The 23,566-nt window shown below is 42.9% G+C and overlaps 1 protein-coding gene across 3 annotated transcripts; it reads left to right on the top strand.

The window, feature by feature from the left end:
* Positions 1-971: 971 nt before the first annotated feature.
* On the top strand, positions 972-23,553 carry LOC107374531 (UDP-glucuronosyltransferase 2A2). Of its 3 annotated transcripts, none has more exons than XM_054730221.2 (7): positions 972-1,733; positions 8,873-9,521; positions 9,962-10,110; positions 10,236-10,367; positions 11,141-11,228; positions 11,455-11,674; positions 23,025-23,553. In XM_054730221.2, exons 1-7 carry the CDS (start codon positions 1,023-1,025, stop codon positions 23,305-23,307), a joined length of 2,232 nt encoding a protein of 743 aa, XP_054586196.2. In that variant the 5' UTR covers positions 972-1,022; the 3' UTR covers positions 23,308-23,553. The 3 variants fall into 3 exon arrangements, with proteins under 3 accessions (XP_054586196.2, XP_015798171.1, XP_054586194.1); XM_054730219.2 differs by lacking the exon at positions 972-1,733 and having other exon boundaries at positions 8,463-9,521; positions 9,962-9,979; positions 10,073-10,110; XM_015942685.3 differs by lacking the exons at positions 8,873-9,521; positions 9,962-10,110; positions 10,236-10,367; ... (1 more) ...; positions 11,455-11,674; positions 23,025-23,553 and adding exons at positions 2,007-2,155; positions 2,281-2,412; positions 2,647-2,734; positions 2,903-3,122; positions 7,812-8,374 and having other exon boundaries at positions 984-1,740.
* The last annotated feature ends 13 nt before the right edge of the window (positions 23,554-23,566 follow it).

Below are 23,566 nucleotides of genomic sequence, written 5' to 3' on the forward strand. Positions count from 1 at the left end.
AGGCAAGGCAGGTTAAGTGTCTTGCCCAAGGACACAACAGCAGCATTCTATGTTCAGCCCCTCTACCTCCTGAGCTACTGCTGCCGCTAGAGCACCCTACTGGTACTCCAGCTCTTTCCTACTCTAAACTGTCCCAATCGGTGTGGGCGAGTGTGTCCCCGTGATGGACTGGCAACCAGACCAGGATGCCCTCGCCTCTCACCCGTTGACTTGTAGAGATAGACACCAGTGCTCCCAAACCCTAAAAATGATGAGCTGAGTGTTTTAGACAGAACCATAAATAACAGATTGTTTTAACCCATCAAGCCTAACTCATCTGCATTTCTGGAGGTTAAAAACAAAACAGCCTTCAAAAGCCTCCCGACTCCATCAACAAATCAAACTGTTCTGAATTCATGTTTACACACGATCAGGAAAGTAAACAGTGATTCCTGAAGGTCTGGTCGTGCATCACCTGATGTTTAATAAACCCTTCTGACCTGATTCTTTAACCACAACCTCACATCATAAAAACTGAACTCTGATAGCATTTTACTTTTACCTCCAGGGCTTTTCAGTTTGGTCAAACATTTCACAACAAATATTTGCTGCTGTGTAAATTAGAGCTAATGCAATAGTCAGGATGTAGTAATGAATTATCTTTTATAACACTGGTACAAAAATTAATATGGATATACATTTAAGATATTAATTGTTGTGAGAATTTTTCAGGACAACTTTTGGCATCTCAGAGTCAAATTCAGTTTAATTAGGCACCAAGCCATTTCAGGTTTATCCACATTTAATAAATATTAAAGTAACTTGGTGATAAAAACCAACAACATGTCAATTGGAATGAATTATATTGAGAAAATAAGACGAGCTATCTTGGCTTAAACCTTTGTCTCATAAAAAACTGAACTGTTATCTTGGGTCACTCAGTACAAAGAGAAACGAGTCAGAGTGCGTTTAGTTAATGAGTATCTATGAGGTGCAGGAAATAAAATGTTCACAGCTGGATTTCCTGCAGACTGACGTCCACCATGGAGCTGCGCGTCTCTGCCTGCATCCTCCTGCTACTTTGTGCCACATCTGGAGTAGATGGAGGGAAGATTTTAGTTTGGCCCTCTGAGGTCAGCCACTGGATTAACATGAAGCTGCTGCTGGAGACGCTGGTGGACAGAGGACACCAGGTGACCGTCCTGGTCCCCAGCTCATCCATGTTCATGAACAGCAGCGAACCCGCCGGCTACGGCTATCTACCTTTTAACGTCTCTGTCTCAAAGGAATTCATTGAAAAATTTATGCAAGATTTCCTTCAGTTCTCCATTTATGAGATGGACCACATGAGCTACTTTCAGATTTATGCCAGATTTATGGAACTACTTAAAATCAACATGAAGGTTTCATTAAAGTTTTTGGACGGCGTGGTGAAATCAGAGCCCATCATGAAGAAGCTGAAGGACGGAAACTATGACGTTCTCCTGGCTGATCCCGTCTATCCTGGAAGCGATTTAACTGCAGACCTTTTGGGCATCCCTCTAGTCTTTTCTTTGCGATTTTCCTTAGCCAACAACTGGGAGAGACTGTGTGGTCAGCTACCTGCACCACCTTCTTACGTTCCAGGTGCAATGAGCAAACTGACAGATAAGATGAACTTCTCAGAGAGAGTGTGGAACTTCCTGTTCTATGCCCTGCAGGATATTGTGCTGGAACAATATATGTGGAAAGAGGGGGATAAATATTATTCTGAAGTCAGAGGTGAGAAGCTCAATGGGGATTATCTTTGTTTTTATTCTTTATTTCTTTTTAATCTTTGAGTATTTTCAGTCTTTTAAGCATTTCTGTCGTATTTTCTTTTGTTAACTTTATCCTCTTTGCTGTTATAATGAATGTAATTGCTGCTACGACACCATTTCCCCACTGAGGATTATATTCTGTTATATTTTCATGTTATTCATGGTTAATTTGCTGGTTTTGACACTTTGAACATAAATGTTTTCTTATATACTTATGTTGCGTCTCAGGAACACCCACCAGTGCCTGTAAGATGATGGGTAATGCCGACATCTGGTTGATGAGAACCTACTGGGATTTTGACTTCCCTCGTCCGTTCCTTCCTAACTTTAAATTTGTTGGTGGGATCCACTGCAAACCTTCTAAACCATTACCAAAGGTAGGGCTTTTCCAGTTATTGCTCCTTAAATAGACAGTCAATAAATCCAAATGAAAACAATATGAGTCTGAAACAAAAAAATACCAGTTGGTTTATGGAATATTAAAAAGGTCTTCTTCCTGCAGCACATGGAAAAGTTTGTGGAAAGCTCTGGAGATGACGGCATCGTGGTTTTTTCTCTGGGAACTATGGTGAAGAATCTGACCTCAGACAAGGCAAACATGATAGCCTCTGCCCTCGCTCAGGTCCCACAAAAGGTGATAGATAATTAAAACTTTAATAAATTTGCATTAATGAATTATGACCCAAATGTGTTTCGATTAGTGATGGATTTTTGTGATTTTCAGACTAAAATTATGACCCCAAACTGAGTATAAAAGTGAAAATCAGATCCCAGTGAAAAATCTTTGCACTTCTAACACAAAGTGATTGTAGACCATTACACCAGCTTTTAGTTGTTGACCAAAAGAAAACGTTTGCACTGTTTGTAGGTCCTGTGGAGATACAGTGGAAAAACGCCCAACACTTTAGGTTCCAACACCAAACTTTATGACTGGATTCCACAGAACGACCTGCTGGGTGAGTAAGGAATTGATCATTTTAATAACAATAAATACAAAATATGCATTTTTGAAGTGTGAAGAAAGCTGAAATCTCAAACATAAATGCAGTTTTGTTTTTATTTAGATTTTCTTATGGTTTTTAGGCCACATGAGGACAAATATTAACCTTTGTTGCTATTATCAGGTCACCCTAAAGCCAGAGCTTTTATCACTCATGGTGGTGCAAACGGGGTTTATGAGGCCATCTACCACGGCGTTCCCATGGTGGGAATCCCAACGTTTGCAGACCAACCAGACAACATGGTGCACATGAAGGCCAAAGGAGCAGCAGTCATAGCTGATTTGAACTTTATGACATCTGAGGACCTCAGAGATGCGATCAACACCGTCATCAATGAGAAATCGTGAGTTTTTACAACAGGTTTGGAATAAAGTTCAAAATCTTTGAAAGTCTCTCCCTGGGCTGCCACCTTGCCGTGGTGGAGGGGTTTGAGTGTCTCAATGATTCTAGGAGCCAAGTTGTCTGAGGCTTTCTGCCTCTGGTAGGGTCACCCATGACAAACAGGTCCTAGGTGAGGGATCAGACAAAGAGCAGCCCAAAGACCTCTCATGATGAATTATATAAATGGAAACCGTGTTCCCTCGCCCAGACTTGGATCACCGGGGCCCCCCTCTGGAGCCAGGCCTGGAGGGGGGGCACGTTGGCGAGCGCCTGGTGGCCGGGCTTTCACCCATGGAGCCCGGCCAGGTACAGCCTGAAGAGGAAACGTGGGTCCCCCTTCCCATGGGCTCACCACTTGTGAGAGGGGCCAAAGGGGGCGGGTGCAGTGCGTGACGGGTGGTAGTCGAGGGCGGGGACCTTGGTGGTCTGATCCTTGGCTACAGAAGCTGGCTCTTGAAACATGGAATGTCACCTCTCTGGTGGGGGAGGAGCCTGAGTTGGTGTGTGAGGTTGAGAGGATCTGACTAGATATAGTCGGACTCACCTCAACGCATGGATCTGGCTCTGGAACCAGTTTCCTTGAGAGGGGTTGGACTTTCTACCACTCTGGAGTTGCTCCCGCTGAGAGGCGCCGAGCAGGGGTGGGCATACTAGTTGCCCCCCCATCTTGGTGCCTGTACGTTGGGGTTTACCCCAGTGAATGAGAGGGTAGCTTCCCTCTGCCTACGTGTGGGGGGACGGGTTCTGACTGTGGTCTGTGCTTATGCACCAAACTACAGTTCAGACTACCCATCCTTTTTGGAGACCTTGGAGGAGGTGCTGGAAAGCGCTCCTTCCGGTGACTCCCTCGTTCTGCTGGGGGACTTTAACGCTCACGTGGGCAACGACAGTGAGACCTAGAGAGGTGTGGTTGGGAGGAACGGCCCCCATGATCTGAATGCGAGTGGTGTTTTGTTATTGGACTTCTGTGCCAGTCATGGATTGTCCATAATGAACACCATGCTCAGACATAAATGTGTCCATATGTGCTCTTGGCACCAGGATACCTTAGGCCGCTGTTGGCTTCCATTCCATTTATTTGATAAAGCACATTTAAAAACAGCATGTGAGCTGACCAAAGTGCTGTACAGGGGTAAAAACATATAAGGTTAAAAGAATAATATAAAAGAGTAGAACAGCTAGAGCATAACACAAAGAACCAACCAAGAGAAGTCAATAAAATCGGTAAAAGAACAGTATAAATAAACCATCGATAAAATAACTAGGCAGTAAAAGCAAGGGAATTAAAGTAAGTCTTTAAATGAGACTTAAAAACCCCAATGGAGGAGGAGAGTCTGATATTCAGCGGGAGATCATTCCAGAGTTTCGGAGCGCAGACAGAAAAAGCTCGTTCACCACGGGTTTTGCAGCGTTGACGGGGAATCTGTAGTAGGTGTAGGTCACCTGAACGGAGAGTCCTGCCCGGCACATAAGGAGTGAGTAACTTGGATATGTAGGGTGGTGCTGAGCCATTCAGCGCTTTAAAAACAAACAATAACATTTTAAAACGTATACGATAGTGCACAGGAAGCCAGTGAAGTCTTTCTAAAATTGGAGTGATGTGCTGCCGACGGCCAGTATTGGTCAGAAATCTTGCTGTCGCATTTTGCATCAGCTGAAGGCGAGATAATGCGGCTTTTGAAATGCCAAACAGAATTGCTTTGGAGTAATCCAACCGTGAGGCAAGAATGGTTGTCTTGAGGTGTCGCCAATTCAGAATGGGTTTTAGTTTGGAAAGACGTCTCAGCTGATAAAAACATGATTTAACCATGTGATTAACATGAGGGTCCATTTTTAGAGCCACATCCATTTTAATTCCAAGATTAACAATTGTTTGACTAATTTTAAAAGGAAGAGCAGAAAAATCAGGAGCGGAGGAAGACGAGCCATTAGGAGTAAAAACAATAAACTCGGTCTTAAAATCATTCAGCAGCAGAAAATTTGCTGACAGCCAGTCTTTAACCTCACTCAGGCAATCAAAGAGCAGCTGGATGGAGGTAAAAGTCTTCAATGGAACATAAATCTGGCAGTCGTCCGCATAAAGATGAAAGTTAATGTTGAACTTCCTGAAGATTGATCCAAGTGGAAGAATATTAATGCTAAATAAAAGGGTGCCGAGAATAGACCCCTGTGGCACGCCCCAAGGAAGAGCAGCAGAGGGAGATGAAAAGTCGTCCATTCTAACTCTAATAGACCTGTTGTCAAAGTAGGAGCAGAACCAGTCAAGCGCAGATCCCTTAATGCCGACCAAATTCTCAGGATGGGACAATAAAATGTCATGGTCAACCTTGTCAAATGCAGCTGAGAGGTCCAACATCACCTGTTGGCTTCATCAGAACGTGATCTTCAGCTTTCGCTGGAGCGGTTCGCAGCCGAGTGTGAAACAGCTGGGATGAGAATCAGCTCCTTTAAATCTGAGATCATGGTCTTGAGTCGGAAAAGGGTAGAACACCTTCTCCGGGTCAGGGATGAGGTCCTGCCCCAAGTGGAGGAGTTTAAGTATCTCGGGGTCGTGTTCACGAGTGAGGGAAAACTGGAGCGTGACATCGATAGGCGGATTGGTGCTGCATCTGCAGTGATGCGGGCGTTGTACCGGTCTGTCGTGGTGAAGAGAGAGCTGAGTCAGAAGGCGAAGCTCTCGATTTACCGGTCGATCTACGTTCCTACCCTCACCTATGGTCATGAGCTTTGGGTAGTGACCGAAAGAACGAGATCGCGGATACAAGCGGCTGAAATGAGTTTTCTCCGGAGTGGCTGGGTTCTCCCTTAGAGATAGGGTGAGAAGTAGCCTAGTGAACTAGACCAAATTCTCGCTTTGCAAAGTTTGGTCTAGGCACACTCCATTGGAACCTCCGCAGCTCCTACCAGGACTCTGGCTAGCCAATCACAGCTCTCTAGAGGGGTTTCAAACATAAAGAGCTGTGATTGGTCCATAATGGTGGGCCAATCATAGTGCTCTATTTGCTTAGTGAACAAATCACAGAGCTTTATCCGCTTTGTGGGCCAATCAGGGCACTCTAAATGCCTGGTGGGTGGGATGATGCAACCGAGTGAAACAAGAGTATGTCACATTCATTGTCCAGTAGCATGCGGAGATCATTTGAAAGACAACGGTAGAACCCGCCCCACAACCGAGAGCCATCAATGGAGCGTTGCCAGACTAAATAATACATTTATTTAGTCTGGCTTGCCAGGCTAGGTGAGAAGCTCAGTCATCCAGGAGGGGCTTGGATTAGACCCGCTGCTCCTCCACATGGAGAGAAGCCAGGTGAGGTGACTCAGGCATCTGGTCAGGATGCCTCCTGGACGCCTCCCTGGTGAGGTTTTCTGGACACATCCAACCGGGAGGAGACCTACAGGTAGACCCAGGACACGGTGGAGGGACTATGTCTCTCACCTGGCCAGGGAATGCCTTGGGATTCCCCCGGAGGAGCTGGCCCAAGTGGCTGGGGAGAGGGAAGTCTGGGCCTCTCGCCTGAGGCTACTGCCCCCGCGACCCGGCTCCGGATAAGTGGATGAAAATGGATAGATGGATCTTTGAAAGTTGTTTGTTTGTTTGTTTGTTTGTTTGTTTGTTTTGGGGAAAAAAGCTTAAAGAGCAAGTCACCCCTTACAAGAAGCGTACTTCACTCCCTCTTCATGTTTGAAAAATGCAACAAATGCTGTTGCCTAGCAGACCGAGAGGGTGGAGCCATTAACAAATACACACACTCACGACATTGTGACATCATAATATACCAGTTTACATCATAGCATACCTCTTAGCCAATAGCGGTGGCAGATTTAAATTCAAATGCAGTGAAGAGTTTTTACCTGACTACGGCACAACACTGACAGTTTCAGGCAGAAAATTTAAATTTTAACTAAAATGCACTAAAGTGCAAAACTGTTGACTACACGTGTCTGCAGCACGATTAGACACACATTTATATAGTTTATCAGGAAAAAAAATAATTGATTTGGGGATGACTTGCTCTTTAAGTCCTAAATCTTTTACGTTTATAGGTCAATTTATTATAAGGTTAGTGAGTTCCCAGCCAAAGCAAAATGTTATTAAATACATTAAGAATGTCCCTTACTCACTACAAACAGCACTGTTATGTACTTTGTCCATTGTCACATTTACATAAATCTGATTTTTTTCAGTTGTTTTTCCCCCAAAACAGAAAACCCTTCAAATCAATGTTTAATTAAATTTTTTATATAAAGAAATGTTTAGCCATTATGAAAGACTCCACCTCTTAATGTTAGTCCTGATTACCATACTGATTTATTTATACAATGCATTTACAAACAGCATGTGACCAAAGTGCTGCATAGATAATTAGGCTAAAAAGTCTGGATCCAAATATAGATTAAAATAATTATAGTAATTTTTTTAAATACAAACATTTAGTAAAATCTTTGATTTTATGTTTATCACGTTGTGCACAGGTGAATTCTTCCCCAAAAAAGCACTTTTTATGGATTATTAAACAGTTAAAACAATGTAAAAAAAATTCTGCTGAGAAATAGTTGTATAAAAGAGATTTTAAATAAAGTAGTGTTTAAAAAAAGACTAAGTCTAACTGTGTGCTGTGTGGTGTATAACTCCGGTTTAATTTGTTCTCAGCTACAAAGAAAGTGCTATGAGACTGTCCAGAATCCACCACGACAGACCCATGAGTCCTCTGGACGAGGCGGTTTTCTGGATCGAGTTCACCATGAGGCACAAAGGAGCAAAGCACCTGAGGGTCCAGGCCCACGAGCTCACCTGGTACCAGTATCACAGCCTGGATGTCCTGAGCTTCCTGCTCTCTGTGGTTCTGCTGCTCCTGCTCCTCCTCGTCAAGACCTGCAGGTTCTGTTTCCGGAGGTGCTGCTGCAGAAGGAAGACCAAGAGGAAGGCTGAATAACAAACTCAGCTCAGATTTATTGAAGAGTCTGATCAGATTGTAACACGGTACCAGCTTTTGTCACCATCTTGTGGTTCGATTGAAATCATGCCGGTCTTTCATTTTGCAGAAAGCATGTTCACACAAACAGGTCCGTTCCGTATTTGACTTTCGCCTTGACAGCTAAAAAAATCCGTCATCATATTTTTGTTTTTAAATTTTCATAAATGACATTTTGTTTGTTTTTTATGTTCTAAGAGTTAAAACTGTACTATAATGATTTTAAACTCCTAACAAATCATGTTTCAATGTTTATTTTTTACATTTCATATTACTTTTGCACCCATCAGCTAATACAGTTAAGTTTATGCTGGTTTTGGACATGGGTTGCATGGTGGTTTTAGTTGGTAGCACTAGTGCCTCAGAATGAGATCATTGGGTCTAATCCCAGAGTTAGAAAGTTCTCTCATGCATGTGTGGATTTTCTCCAGGTACTCTTCCCACAAAACCAAAACCATGCACATCAGATTAATGGTAAATCTAGATCTTCCCTCAGTGGGAGAAAAACTCCCCAGACCTCTTAGGCCAACATTGCCTTTCATCTCCTAACCTGAACTGTTATCTGGGGTCACTCAGTATAAAGAGAAATGAGGCAAAGTTCATTTAGTTAATGAGTATCTCTACAGTGCATGTAATAAAAAAACAGGTGAATTCACAGCAAACATCCACCATGGAGCTGCGCGTCTCTGCCTGCATCCTGCTGCTACTTTCTGTAACATCTGGAGTAGATGGAGGGAAGATTTTGGTTTGGTACACCGAGGCCAGCCACTGGATTAACATGAAGCTGCTGCTGGAGACGCTGGTGGACAGAGGACACCAGGTGACCGTGCTGGTCCCGAGCACATCCATGTTCATGAACAGCAGCGAACCCTCCCGCTTTCACTATCAGCCTTTTAACGTCTCTGTCTCGATGGAAGTCGTGGAGAAGTTTCTTAATGACTTCCTTCACTTTGCCATTTATGAGGTGGATTACATGAGCTACCTTCAGGTGTACAACAGGTTTATGGAATTAATCCAGAGCAACATGCAGTCTTCCATGAAGTTTTTGGACGGTTTGGTGAAATCAGAACCCATCATGAAGAAGCTGAAGGAGGACGGCTACGACTTACTCCTGGCTGATCCCATCTACCCTGGAAGTGAACTAACGGCAGACATTTTGGGGATTCCTCTTGTGTTTTCCTTGCGATTTTCCTTGGCTCATAACTGGGAACGAGTGTGTGGTCAGCTACCTGCTCCACCTTCGTTTGTTCCTGCTCCCATGACCAAACTAACCGATAAGATGGACTTCCTAGAGAGAGTGTGGAACTTCCTGTTCTACCCGTTGCAGGACATCATGCTGGAACGAAATCTGTGGAAAGAGTTGGATAAGCATTATTCTGAAGTTAAAGGTAAGAATTCCTGACAAGCTAAACAATTTGTGGAATTCACACATATATACATATTTGTTTTCTGGTTAGTTTAAGCATTTAGGTCACATACAGGTCAAATAAGCAAAAGTCCATTTATTTCAGTAATTCAGCTTAAACCGTGAGACCATATAAAGGCTCAGGAACTCTGCAGGTTTTGGATTAATTAGTTGATTAGAGTGACACTTTCAGCCTAGAATATTGAACCTTTTTGCAATATTTTAACAGAGATTTTGAATTTGAAGTTAAGACATAATTATCGCAATTATAACAAGTAAAGGCTTCAAATATCTGGCTTTGCGTGTAATAAGTCTTTCATTTAGTTTCACCCTTTACATTGAATTATGGGATTAAATGAACTGTTGCACCATATTCTAGTTTCTTTGTTTAACCTGTAAGTTCTGATGTGTTTTTGTTTACAGGAACACCCACCAGTGCCTGTGAGTTGATGGGTAGAGTAGATGTCTGGTTGATGAGAACCTACTGGGATTTTGACTTTCCTCATCCGTTCCTTCCCAACTTTAAATTTGTAGGTGGGATCCACTGCAGACCTGCTAAACCACTACCAAAGGTGTAACTTTTTCCATGCACAAATTACATCCTCAGATAATTCATCACATAAACAGAGATTTTGAAATTAGAAGAAAAATGTACTGTCTGGTTTAAAGATTTTTTAAAATCTTCCTCTTCCTGCAGGAAATTGAAGACTTTGTCCAGAGCTCTGGAGATGATGGTATCGTGATATTCTCTTTGGGATCTATGGTGAAAAATCTCACTATAGAGAAGGCAAACATGATCGCTTCAGCCCTCGCTCAGATTCCACAAAAGGTCAGGAAAATCTACAAAATATTAACCCCATGAACTCAAAATGAATAAAGAACTAAGCAGAAACTTAGACAAATCTTTGCTGACCTTCAGATGTGAGTAGAGGTTTGACCAAGTCACTGCTTTGCAAGTCCCAAATAAAGTCACAAGTCTTTCCAGTCAAGTCACGAGTGAAGTCCAAGTCAAAGACAACCAAGTCCAAGTCGAGTCCAAAGTCAATGATCTGGAAGTCCAAGTCCTTAACTTTGAATTTTCAAGTCATCGGTCTAACTTCAATTTAATGACGATGATAATAAATAAATTCCAGAATTAAAGCTTCATTTATTTGCTCAAACAAGCAGAAAGAGCAACTGAAACGGATTATAAACAAATTGCTGCTGCATTTAGCAGTTAGTCAAACCCAGAACGAAGAATCATTCATGATTTATGTCCATGTCGTGCTGCTTCTGTGTTAAAATATCAAATATGCTCAAGTCATCATCAAGTCAACAGATGCAAGTCGTTTCATGTTGCAAGTCATTGGCATTCAAGTCTGAGTCCAGTCATAAGTCTTTATAGATTTTATCAAGTCAAGTTAGAAGTCATTAAAATAATGACTCGAGTCCAAGTCAGGCGACTCGAGTACACACCTCTGGATGTGAGTTTCATAAAATGTTTGACATAGAATCTGATGTAGTTTGCCACCAATGGAACATCACAAGCATTTGTTTTTTTTCATGATCTAAATGTAACCATCAGTTCCATAAATGCTTCTTTAATGTTGGTTTGGGTCGCAGGTCCTGTGGAGATACAGTGGGACCAAACCTGACACTTTAGGTTCCAACACTAAACTCTATGACTGGATCCCACAAAACGACCTGCTGGGTGAGTAAAGATAAATGCGCTGGGTGGAAGGATAAATGCAAAAGGACCAAAAAAGTTCTGAGCGTTTGCGTACGGTTTCAAATCAGGCTGGAGCTTCAACAAAGAAACACTCAGGATTTGTTGGCTGCCTCCTGAAGTAGAAAAGAGTCATCCCTAAATTTTGAAGCACTTTTATTCCAGAGCAGCTACCTGGAAGCTACAAATGATCATGTACATTTGCTCTCAGGTCACCCTAAAGCCAGAGCTTTTATCACTCATGGTGGTGCAAACGGGATTTATGAGGCCATCTATCACGGCGTTCCCATGGTGGGAATCCCTATTTTTGCTGAGCAGCCAGACAACATGGTGCACATGAAAGCCAAAGGAGCTGCAGTTGTGTTGAAGCTGAACTTCATGACATCTGAAGACCTCAGAGATGCGATCAACACCGTCATCAATGACAAATCGTAAGTACTTTAGTATTTTGGGGCCAACACCAGATTTAATTAAAGCTTGGGTGTGTAGCATGACATCATCAAGGAAAGAAGAGGATTTTGAAACTTGAACAGCCAACACTCCTGCCCTTGCACCCTCTCTCCTTCTGGAAGTAGCTGAAGCCCACACAGCAATATCCTTGGAACGCTGACAGACAAGTCATGTTTTCAATACATTCCTGCCCAGATATATCCGATTGTGACTGGTGATTTTTCTAATCCGTTTTATCGGGTTCTGCAATAGCTATGTATCACTCACTTTTACCAAATCGTAGCGCACCCCTGCTAACACTACAACGGAACAGGGCTGCCAACTCTCACACAGTAAGCATGACCATGGGCTTCTATGAAGGTAGTGGAAGGTGCTAAATGATCATGATGATGATGATGATGAGCATGAGACACACACACTTGACCTCAGCCAATAACATGGCTCACTCTGAAACCAACAATAGGACCATGCGGCTGTCTGTCTCGCCAGACCACCTCACTTCCACATATACCTGCATCCTCCACTCAGTGTGTTTTACAGCACAACACCACTGGTGTGAGAGGTTTGCCGATCACTCGCAGGGATTCCCTAACCCCGGGTTTCCATGGGAGCCGTCAGCAGCACGTTACTGCAGCAGCACGTCTTGCTCCCGTAAGCTGCTGCTTGGCCCTTCCCACGAGACGCGAAGCAGCAGGGGAGCAGCTGTCACCGACAGAGCACGAAGTCACACGAGTGACTTCGTCAGTAAACACAACAACAAGCAGGAGAAAACTACAACATGGTTTGTGTTTTATGTTCTGTCCGTTTTATAATCGCCAATACGGACCTGAAAAACAAAGGAGACCGCTAGCTATGTGATAACTTCTCACGGGGACGCACAGTTAGTAACGTTTTTTAAAAGTAAAGCAACCGGAAAGCAGTACGTTCTTTATTCTGAAAATCTCGGTAGCTTCGCTCCGTTTCCGTGTCCAATTTCCTGTCTTTCCTTCCCCAAAAATGTCTAACTTGACCCGTTTCAGAGGCGTCGCGCGTAGAAAATAGAACCGGCGCGTAAAGGCCGCGACTTGCTGCTCCTGAGACGCGGCCGACTCGCGCTGCTGACGGCTGCCGACGGCTCCAGTGGAAAAGGTTCTGTTGACCACAGCGGTTCCTATCAGCAGCTATGACGTGCTGCTGCAGTAACGTGCTGCTGGAGGCTCCTGTGGAAAGCCGGGGTATGTGTGGTGCGCGCACCCCTGGGGGTGCGCGAGCTGCCGCTAGGGGGTGCGCGAGGTGAAAAGTGTAATGCTGCGGAGCTCAGAGAAGTCTGTCATATGTCACCATTAGCGTAGCCAGAAACTCATTTGTGGGTGGGCCTAAGAAAACGTAAGTAGGCCCAATAAATGTAATTGAAAATAAGTATATTTTGCTTGTGTGTGTCCTCCGCATGTGCCCTAGCTTCATAATAATGATGCGCTCCGAGCTTCAGCACTCTGACCTGCGCACGCTGTCAATAGCAAGATATGTTTTGTATTTGATCATTTTTAATGATGTTGGAGAAATTTGAAGGTGGTGAGTCATTCTGGCAGATTGTAATTAACACCTGTCTCCAAGGCCGGATTAACCATATGGGCAACTGGGCAATTGCCCAGGGCCCACGATCTCTAAAGGGCCCAGGGCAGCAAGGGCACGAGCAAAATACTGTAGGCCTATCTGTAATCTCCCGCTTTATATTAAACTATGGTGACCGTACGTCCCGTTTTCCCTGGACATGTCCACTTTTCAATCAATCAATCAAATTTTATTTGTCTAGCACCTTCTACAACATTATCCGAAGCCCAAGGTGCTGAACAACATCATTAAAAGAAAAACATTCCCAGTACATGGGCATAAAAGCAGGATAAAAACATAAAATCATAAAATATCAAGCAAACACTATTACAGATAAGAGATATCGGAATAAGACTAATCGATAAAAAAACAAATATCAGACAAAATAAAATCAAGCATCTGGGTTAAAAAGAAGAATAGTTAAAACCATAATGTCAGGGCAATTCAAGTGACCCTAGCGCTGAAACGCAATCAGATAAAAATGAGTCTTTAAACGAGACTTAAAGTCTTGAAGGGATGGTGCCTGCCTAATGCTCAGTGGCAATTCGTTCCACAGAGTTGGAGCCAAAATAGAAAAAGCACGACAACCCCTCGATCGAAATTTCGACCGGGGGACCACCAGAAGTTCCTGCTCGACTGAGCGAAGAGACCGAGATGGAGCATACCTGTTCAAAAGCGCAGTAATGTACGAGGGGGCACTGCCCTGGAGGGCCTTATAAACGAGAGTTAAGATTTTAAAATGAGCTCGATATTTTACCGGGAGCCAGTGCAGAGCATACAGCACTGGAGTAATGTGCTCTCGACATCTAGTGCCTGTCAGGAACCTAGCCACAGAGTTCTGCACAAACTGGAGCCGTGCAACCGTGCACTGGGTCAGACCAGCATACAGAGCGTTGCAGTAGTCCAGCCGGGACAGGACGAAGGCATGCAACACAGACTCCAGATGAGCTCTGGACAGCAGAGGCCTGATCCTGGATAGTCTTTTCAGGTTAAAGAAACAGGACCTCACCACTGTATTTACATGAGTGTCAAGATTAAGTGATGAGTCGATTTTAATCCCCAAATTACTGACCATTTTCTTTTCATAGGGTGTCAATGGGCCAAGGTCAATATCAGCACCAGAGCCATTTCTTCTGCCAGGACTAAGTATTATAACTTCCGTTTTGCTCTCATTTAGGTGCAAAAAATTAGAAGCCATCCAACATTTTATGTCCTTCAAGCAATCCAGTAAAGGAGAAACAGATCTATCCTCCCCACGTCGAAGAGGGAGATAGATCTGGCAGTCATCAGCAAAGAAATGAAATTTCATATTATGCTGGCAAAGGAGGACTCCAAGAGGAAGCAAATACACTGCAAATAGGAAAGGACCAAGGACAGAGCCCTGTGGCACACCCCAACGAAGTTTCATGCTGGGTGACGTTACCTCACCCATCTGCACTAAATGTCCTGTCTTGAAAATAAGAGCGAAGCCATTGGAGGGCCTGCCCAGTTATCCCCACTCAATGCTGTAGTCGGTCCAGAAGGACTTCGTGGTCGACTGTATCGAAAGCTGCAGATAAGTCAAGCAATAGCAGGACAACATCATTGTCCATGTCACAGGCTAAAAACGTGTCATTAAAAACCATTAAAAGAGCAGATTCAGTGCTGTGACCTTTCCTGAACCCTGACTGAAAGGTTTCCCATAAATCATTGTGTCCAAAAAGGCAACCAATTGTGAATACACGACCTTCTCCAGCAGTTTGGAAAGAAAAGGGAGTTTTGAGATGGGCCTGTAATTAGCTAAGGTTGTCACATCCAGCCCCGGTCTTTTTAACATGGGATGAATAACAGCCTTCTTAAACGAGGACGGAACCATACCAGAAGTAAGACTGCCATTTATGATTGCCAACAGCAAAGGGCCTATCACTGGAAAGAGCTCTTTATAAATTCTAGCGGACAGCACATCACAAGGAGAGCCAGAAGGTTTGAGCTGAGCGACCAGTTTTTCCAAGTCTGATAATGTAACAGTCTCAAATGTTTCCAGTGTAGCCTGGAGCGGCTCTGGGAGTAGAGAGTCAGATGGTGAGTTTGTAATGGCAGCTCGAATAGATGTAACCTTATCAACAAAAAAGTGAAGAAAGTCATTACAAGTTTCACCTGTGGGAGGCAAAGAGCTAGAATCAGAGAACTCAAGTAGCAAATCTACAACAGAAAAAAGAGTGTGTGGATCATGAGAATTTTTTTCCACGATATCAGCAAAGAACTTCACCCTTGCTTCCTTACGAGTTTGCTGACAGCTAAACAAAGATTCTCTGAATATCTCACGAGAGACTTGGAGTCTGTCTTTCTTCCATTTCCTTTCTGCCCTCCTACAGGATTGCCTGCAGGCCCAAACATCATCAGAGAGCCATGGTTCTGGCCTAGGCCTCTTCTTTCTAATCCTAAGAGGTGCAATTCTATCCAAAATGTTTTTACAAATACTGTCAAATTGGAGTGTAAGCTCCTCTGCATTAAGTGACATTGTGTGTAGCTCACTTCCTTCTGCACATAGGAGCTCACCAAGCTCAATAATCTTTGCTGCATTTAAAACACGACGGAATCTCACATGAAAGGAAGCCACAGCAGGCACGCAGGGCAAGTTAAAATCACATAAAATGGGCGAGTGATCAGAAAAAACCGGGCTCAGTATCTCTACACCAGCAACAGAGAGACCAATAGACATCACTAAATCCAGGGACACTAAATCACTCTCTGTCCGGACGTCCGGACTGGGGGTTCTTATCTTAGGTGTGTTCTTGCTGTGTCTTTGTAAATCCATGCTTTCGTTCTTTTTTAAACACAGAAACAGTTTTGTTTACCTGTTTGTAGCTACGGTTTCGCCGACAGCTGCCGGCTTCTTCAGGCTGACGCTGATGGTGGCGCGTCACTTCCTTCTCCGTTTATCTGCGGGCAGCAGAGGACGTTGTCGCCCTCTACTGCCCGCTCTCCCCTCTCCGACGATGCAGTCCCATGCGTGGTCCAGCGTGTAAACTCCGTCGTCCCTGTTCATGGTCCCACATCCACGTCTCCTTATCTCTATTGCTTCCTTGATCCATCTTTTGTATTTTTGTTGTTCGGTGGTTATGATCCGTGTGTTGTCCCAGTCCATTATATGGTTTTCTCTTAAGCAATGTTCTGTTACGGCTGACTTTTTTATTGTACTTTCTGCTTCTTCTTTTGCTGCTCTTGTGTGTTTACGATTTGCCTCTTTCTCGCACTCCTTTCTGTGTTCTATTGTCCGTGTATTGAGTTGGCGTCCGGTTTCTCCTATGTATGTTTATTGCATATTTTGCATGGGATTTCGTAGATGACTCCACATTTTTGTCCAGCTGATATTTTGTCTTTTGGGTGTACTAATCTGTTTCTAACTGTTGTGTATGGCTTTGTTGGTGTGTTTATGTTGTGTTTTTTCATTGTTGCTCTTATTTTTTCCGTTATGCCTCTGATGTATGGTAGGGTTATCACTGGTTTTGGTTCTTGTCTTTCTGGGTTTCTGGTTCTTTTTTTGGGTTGTTCTTTGCTTTCTGTTTTTGTTTGTTGTTTTCCTTTGTTTATTGCCCATGTCGGGTATCTGCAGGTCTTTAAAGCATGTTGTATGTGTTTGTCCTCTTGTTTACGGTCTCTCTCTTCTGTTATTATGTTTGCTCGGTGATATAATGTTCTGATTACTGACATTTTGTGTATGGTGGGGTGTTCTGATGTCCATAATAGATATTGGTCTGTGTGTGTTGGTTTCCTGTATGTGTTTATGTTTAGGGTCCCGTCGGTCTGCCTGGTGATTTTCATGTCCATAAATGCTATGCTGCCTTCTGTTTCTAACTCATAAGTGAATTTTATGTTGCCCGTGTCGTCAATATTGTTTAAGTGTTGTGTTAGTGTTTCTGTTTGACCTTTTGGTATGATTTCCAGTATGTCGTCTACGTAGCGTTTCCATAGTTTTATTTTGCAGTTTGGGGGGGCGGTGGCTATGGCTTTTTGTTCCAGGTCTTCCATGAAAAACTCGCACAGGGTGGCTGATAACGGGTTACCCATGGCGAAGCCTTCCAGTTGTTTGTATATTGTGTTGTCGTATGTGAAGTAAGTGGAGTTAGCTACCAGTCCTATCAGTTGTGCTATGTCATCTGCTGTGAGGTTTGTCCTTTTATGTAAAGTTTTGTCTTGTCTGATTCTGTTAACTACTATGTCTATGGTTTTTTGGGTTGGTGTTTTTGTGAACAGAGATGTGACGTCATGTGAGATGAGTATGTCGTTGTCTTCTATTGTAATTTCCTTTAGTTCTTTTGCCAATTCTATACTATTTTTGCAGTGTTGGTCTGTATTTCCTAATAACGGGCTGATTATTCTGCTGATATATTTTGCCATGTTGTATGTTGGTGTACCTATGCTGTCAACTATTGGTCTAAGTGGGGTGTTTTGTTTGTGTATTTTTGGTGTTCCATATTTTCTTGGTGTTATGTTTGCTGTGGGAATCCAGTGTTGGTACATTTTTTCTGTTATTTTGCCTTTTTCGTGCAGTGGCTTCAGTAATTTTTTCATGTTTTCTTAATGTTTTCTGTTGGATCTTTTTTAAGTATTTCATATGTATTTTTGTCTTCTAACATCTGTTTCATCTGTTGTTTATATTTTTCTCTGTCCATAACTACTGTGGTTCTTCCTTTATCTGCCGGTAGAATAATTATCTGTTCATTTTTGGATAAAGCTGTCATGGCTGATTGTTCTTCTTTTGTAATATTGCTGTGTTGAATTTGGCTGTTTTTTAATATCCCAACTACGTTATTTCTGAGTTCTGCTTTCTTTCCCTCATCTGTGATCTGTTGACATGCTAGTTCTGTTGCTACAATAAATTCATCATATGGTATTTCTTTTGGTGTGACTGCAAAGTTTAAACCTTTCTTTAATATGCTCTCTTCTGCTTCTGTTAGTTTGTATTGTGAAATGTTACATACCCATGAGTTTGGTGTGGAGTTGCCTTGTATTTCTCCCCTCTTTTTCTTGTTTATGAGTCTGTTTACCTTCTTTATGTGTCTTTCTTTCACTTTTATGAACTCTTGTTCCTGTTTTTCCATCATGTGTCCTTTAATTAGTTCCTCCATTTGTTTATCAAGTTTGAAATTCCTTTTCAAGTCCAGGTGTCCTCTTTCCAGTTCGTCCTCCACACGCCTCTGTTTGGTTATGACGTTCCTTATCCTCTCCTTGAGCAGTGCTCTCTGTGCTCTTTCTATTATATTTTGTGCTGTCTGGGTCCGGATCGATGTTTTCAGCTGTAGGCTTGTGGGTGTGATGTTTTCGTCCCGGCATCTTAAACAGAAGCGAAGGTGGTTTCTTAGACGTGCGCGTTTCTGGTGTAATCGTTCCAAACGGCGGAAGTCCTTCGTTCCTTGTTGTCCGTATTTCTCTTTGAACATCTTAGGTGTGTTCTTGCTGTGTCTTTGTAAATCCATGCTTTCGTTCTTTTTTAAACACAGAAACAGTTTTGTTTACCTGTTTGTAGCTACGGTTTCGCCGACAGCTGCCGGCTTCTTCAGGCTGACGCTGATGGTGGCGCGTCACTTCCTTCTCCGTTTATCTGCGGGCAGCAGAGGACGTTGTCGCCCTCTACTGCCCGCTCTGTTTCTGTGTTTAAAAAAGAACGAAAGCATGGATTTACAAAGACACAGCAAGAACACACCTAAGATGTTCAAAGAGAAATACGGACAACAAGGAACGAAGGACTTCCGCCGTTTGGAGCGATTACACCAGAAACGCGCACGTCTAAGAAACCACCTTCGCTTCTGTTTAAGATGCCGGGACGAAAACATCACACCCACAAGCCTACAGCTGAAAACATCGATCCGGACCCAGACAGCACAAAATATAATAGAAAGAGCACAGAGAGCACTGCTCAAGGAGAGGATAAGGAACGTCATAACCAAACAGAGGCGTGTGGAGGACGAACTGGAAAGAGGACACCTGGACTTGAAAAGGAATTTCAAACTTGATAAACAAATGGAGGAACTAATTAAAGGACACAAGATGGAAAAACAGGAACAAGAGTTCATAAAAGTGAAAGAAAGACACATAAAGAAGGTAAACAGACTCATAAACAAGAAAAAGAGGGGAGAAATACAAGGCAACTCCACACCAAACTCATGGGTATGTAACATTTCACAATACAAACTAACAGAAGCAGAAGAGAGCATATTAAAGAAAGGTTTAAACTTTGCAGTCACACCAAAAGAAATACCATATGATGAATTTATTGTAGCAACAGAACTAGCATGTCAACAGATCACAGATGAGGGAAAGAAAGCAGAACTCAGAAATAACGTAGTTGGGATATTAAAAAACAGCCAAATTCAACACAGCAATATTACAAAAGAAGAACAATCAGCCATGACAGCTTTATCCAAAAATGAACAGATAATTATTCTACCGGCAGATAAAGGAAGAACCACAGTAGTTATGGACAGAGAAAAATATAAACAACAGATGAAACAGATGCTAGAAGACAAAAATACATATGAAATACTTAAAAAAGATCCAACAGAAAACATTAAGAAAAACATGAAAAAATTACTGAAGCCACTGCACGAAAAAGGCAAAATAACAGAAAAAATGTACAAACACTGGATTCCCACAGCAAACATAACACCAAGAATATATGGAACACCAAAAATACATAAATAAAACACCCCACTTAGACCAATAGTTGACAGCATAGGTACACCAACATACAACATGGCAAAAGATATCAGCAGAATCATCAGCCCGTTATTAGGAAATACAGACCAACACTGCAAAAATAGTATAGAACTGGCAAAAGAACTAAAGGAAATTACAATAGAAGACAACGACATACTCATCACACATGACGTCACATCTCTGTTCACAAAAACACCAACCCAAAAAACCATAGACATAGTAGTTAACAGAATCAGACAAGACAAAACTTTACATAAAAGGACAAACCTCACAGCAGATGACATAGCACAACTGATAGCACTGGTAGCTAACTCCACTTACTTCACATACGACGACACAATATACAAACAACTGGAAGGCTTCGCCATGGGTAAGCCGTTATCAGCCACCCTGTGTGAGTTTTTCATGGAAGACCTGGAACAAAAAGCCATAGCCACCGCCCCCCAAACTGCAAAATAAAACTATGGAAACGCTACGTAGACGACATACTGGAAATCATACCAAAAGGTCAAACAGAAACACTAACACAACACTTAAACAATATTGACGACACGGGCAACATAAAATTCACTTATGAGTTAGAAACAGAAGGCAGCATAGCATTTATGGACATGAAAATCACCAGACAGACCGACGGGACCCTAAACATAAACACATACAGGAAACCAACACACACAGACCAATATTTATTATGGACATCAGAACACCCCACCATACACAAAATGTCAGTAATCAGAACATTATATCACCGAGCAAACATAATAACAGAAGAGAGAGACCGTAAACAAGAGGACAAACACATACAACACGCTTTAAAGACCTGCGCATACCCGACATGGGCAATAAACAAAGGAAAACAACAAACAAAAACAGAAAGCAAAGAACAACCCAAAAAAAGAACCAGAAACCCAGAAAGACAAGAACCAAAACCAGTGATAACCCTACCATACATCAGAGGCATAACGGAAAAAATAAGAGCAACAATGAAAAAACACAACATAAACACACCAACAAAGCCATACACAACAGTTAGAAACAGATTAGTACACCCAAAAGACAAAATATCAGCTGGACAAAAATGTGGAGTCATCTACGAAATCCCATGCAAAATATGCAATAAAACATACATAGGAGAAACCGGACGCCAACTCAATACACGGACAATAGAACACAGAAAGGAGTGCGAGAAAGAGGCAAATCGTAAACACACAAGAGCAGCAAAAGAAGAAGCAGAAAGCACAATAAAAAAGTCAGCCGTAACAGATCATTGCTTAAGAGAAAACCATATAATGGACTGGGACAGCACACGGATCATAACCACTGAACAACAAAAATACAAAAGATGGATCAAGGAAGCAATCAAGATAAGGAGACGTGGATGTGGGACCATGAACAGGGACGATGGAGTTTACACGCTGGACCACGCATGGGACTGCATCGTCGGAGAGGGGAGAGCGGGCAGTAGAGGGCGACAACGTCCTCTGCTGCCTGCAGATAAACGGAGAAGGAAGTGACGCGCCACCATCAGCGTCAGCCTGAAGAAGCCGGCAGCTGTCGGCGAAACCGTAGCTACAAACAGGTAAACAAAACTGTTTCTGTGTTTAAAAAAGAACGAAAGCATGGGGGTTCTTATATTGATGAAAATGTCCGGCTTTTCATCCAGGAGCAGGGATCGAATTATGGGGGAGCTGTTAATCCTACACATCCAGGGGAGCCGGAAAAAAGTGTTCTACCTATATTACATCATTCATGGACTCTTCTGAGCAGAGAGCACAGAGAGCGGCACAGCGCTGCGTTGTAGCGCAGCGCTCCAGGCTGCTGCGTCCAGCGCACGGTCCATTCTCAAAGTGGTGCAACCAAAAAACTATAAATAGCACACGATCGTTCATGTCCGCACATGTTCTCTACTTTCTGTCTTATTTGTGCCTGAAGAGCTCTGCTACTGTGGAGCTCATCACCTGTGCTGCGGTGATGTCACCTCACTGACGCAGCATCGAACGCGCTCTCCGCTTTGCGGTCAGGAGATCTTTGATCTGCTCAGAAGTAACTGATGAGGTGAAAAGGTAAGAATCCAGGCAGCAGTTTTTCTGGAGAGTTTAGAGGAGATGCAGGAAGATGAGAGACAGACAGGACAGGAAATAGTTAAATAAAAACAAGAAAACAAAACAAAGTGTTGAAAAGTAAAATGTACGTAGATTTATCTCCACTACACGTATTTACCTGTATCAATAAGTTATATTTATACATCTGATACAATTCAGATCACCTTCAAAACTCTGTCACACACCCAGGGCCGTTTCAAGACATTTTGGGGGCCAAAGCAAAATGACACCCCCCCCCCATTACTGGGCTCCCCAGAAGCCTCTGTGTAATTCATACCCTCTCCAGGAGTATTAGTTATACAGTGTTTGTATAAGCCCCTCAGACATCACTGACATGTTATCAGATGAAAAACTAAATTATCATATAGCCATGCCCTGATGTGAGCTGGGGGGTGCGTCAACATGGTCGGGACATAGAAGGGGGTGCGCGGCTAAATAAGTTTGGGAACCACTGAGAGGACAAACAGTTGGCTGCTGTCACTTAAACTTAAACTACCAGAGTTTTAAAAAGAGAAACGCCATTTGAAGTCGCAGAAGACAAAAGCTGTTTGGACCTAGAAAACTGCGACTGGTGTTTTGTGGTTTCATGCTACTGTGGCACTGCGAGCTCCCATATCAGAGGGACTTTACATTCCTCTTCCCCACTTTGAAGTGTACAGACTGACAGTGATTCAATGCAGCTTGAGTTATAATTCAAGCTAGGTTGGAGTGCTTAGCCCACATGCATCTGCATCGTGCATGCTGGGGTGAAATGGGGTGCATTCTAGTTGAGTTAGAGCTCCCTCTTGTGGAAACAAATATATAGGTCACACCTCTAGGTTACAGTCATGTTTAAGCAATTACCAAAGCTTTAAGTGCAGTTGTTTATATGTTAAGTGAAATAAATGAAACCCTACTTCTAGATGATGCATATCACAGATTTTTACTTTTCCATTCTCAGCTACAAAGAAAGTGCTATGAGGCTGTCCAGAATCCACCACGACAGACCCATGAGTCCTCTGAACGAGGGGGTTTTCTGGATCGAGTTCACCATGAGGCACAAAGGAGCAAAGCACCTGAGGGTCCAGGCCCACAAGCTCACCTGGTACCAGTATCACAGCCTGGATGTCCTGAGCTTCCTGCTCTCTGTGGTTCTGCTGCTCCTGCTCCTCCTCGTCAAGACCTGCAGGTTCTGTTTCCGGAGGTGCTGCTGCAGAAGGAAGACCAAGAGGAAGGCTGAATAACAAACTCAGCTCAGGTTTACTGATCAACTGAATTCAACCGACATGTCCATGTTGGCTGCCACATGCGTGGATCAGTTTATAGTTTATTATTTTAACCATTCCCTATTTAATACAATTTTTTTTAATTCACTTAATACAAAATTACTTCAGATAAAATAACCACAGTGTATTTTGTTAAATACTTCTGGCTATGATGTAATATATAAGTGACATGTTTGACAATAAACACTTTGGTCTGGACTTTTATATGAACTACAGT

The sequence above is a fragment of the Nothobranchius furzeri genome, chromosome 10 (genome assembly GCF_043380555.1).
Source record: "Nothobranchius furzeri strain GRZ-AD chromosome 10, NfurGRZ-RIMD1, whole genome shotgun sequence".
NCBI lineage: Eukaryota > Metazoa > Chordata > Actinopteri > Cyprinodontiformes > Nothobranchiidae > Nothobranchius > Nothobranchius furzeri.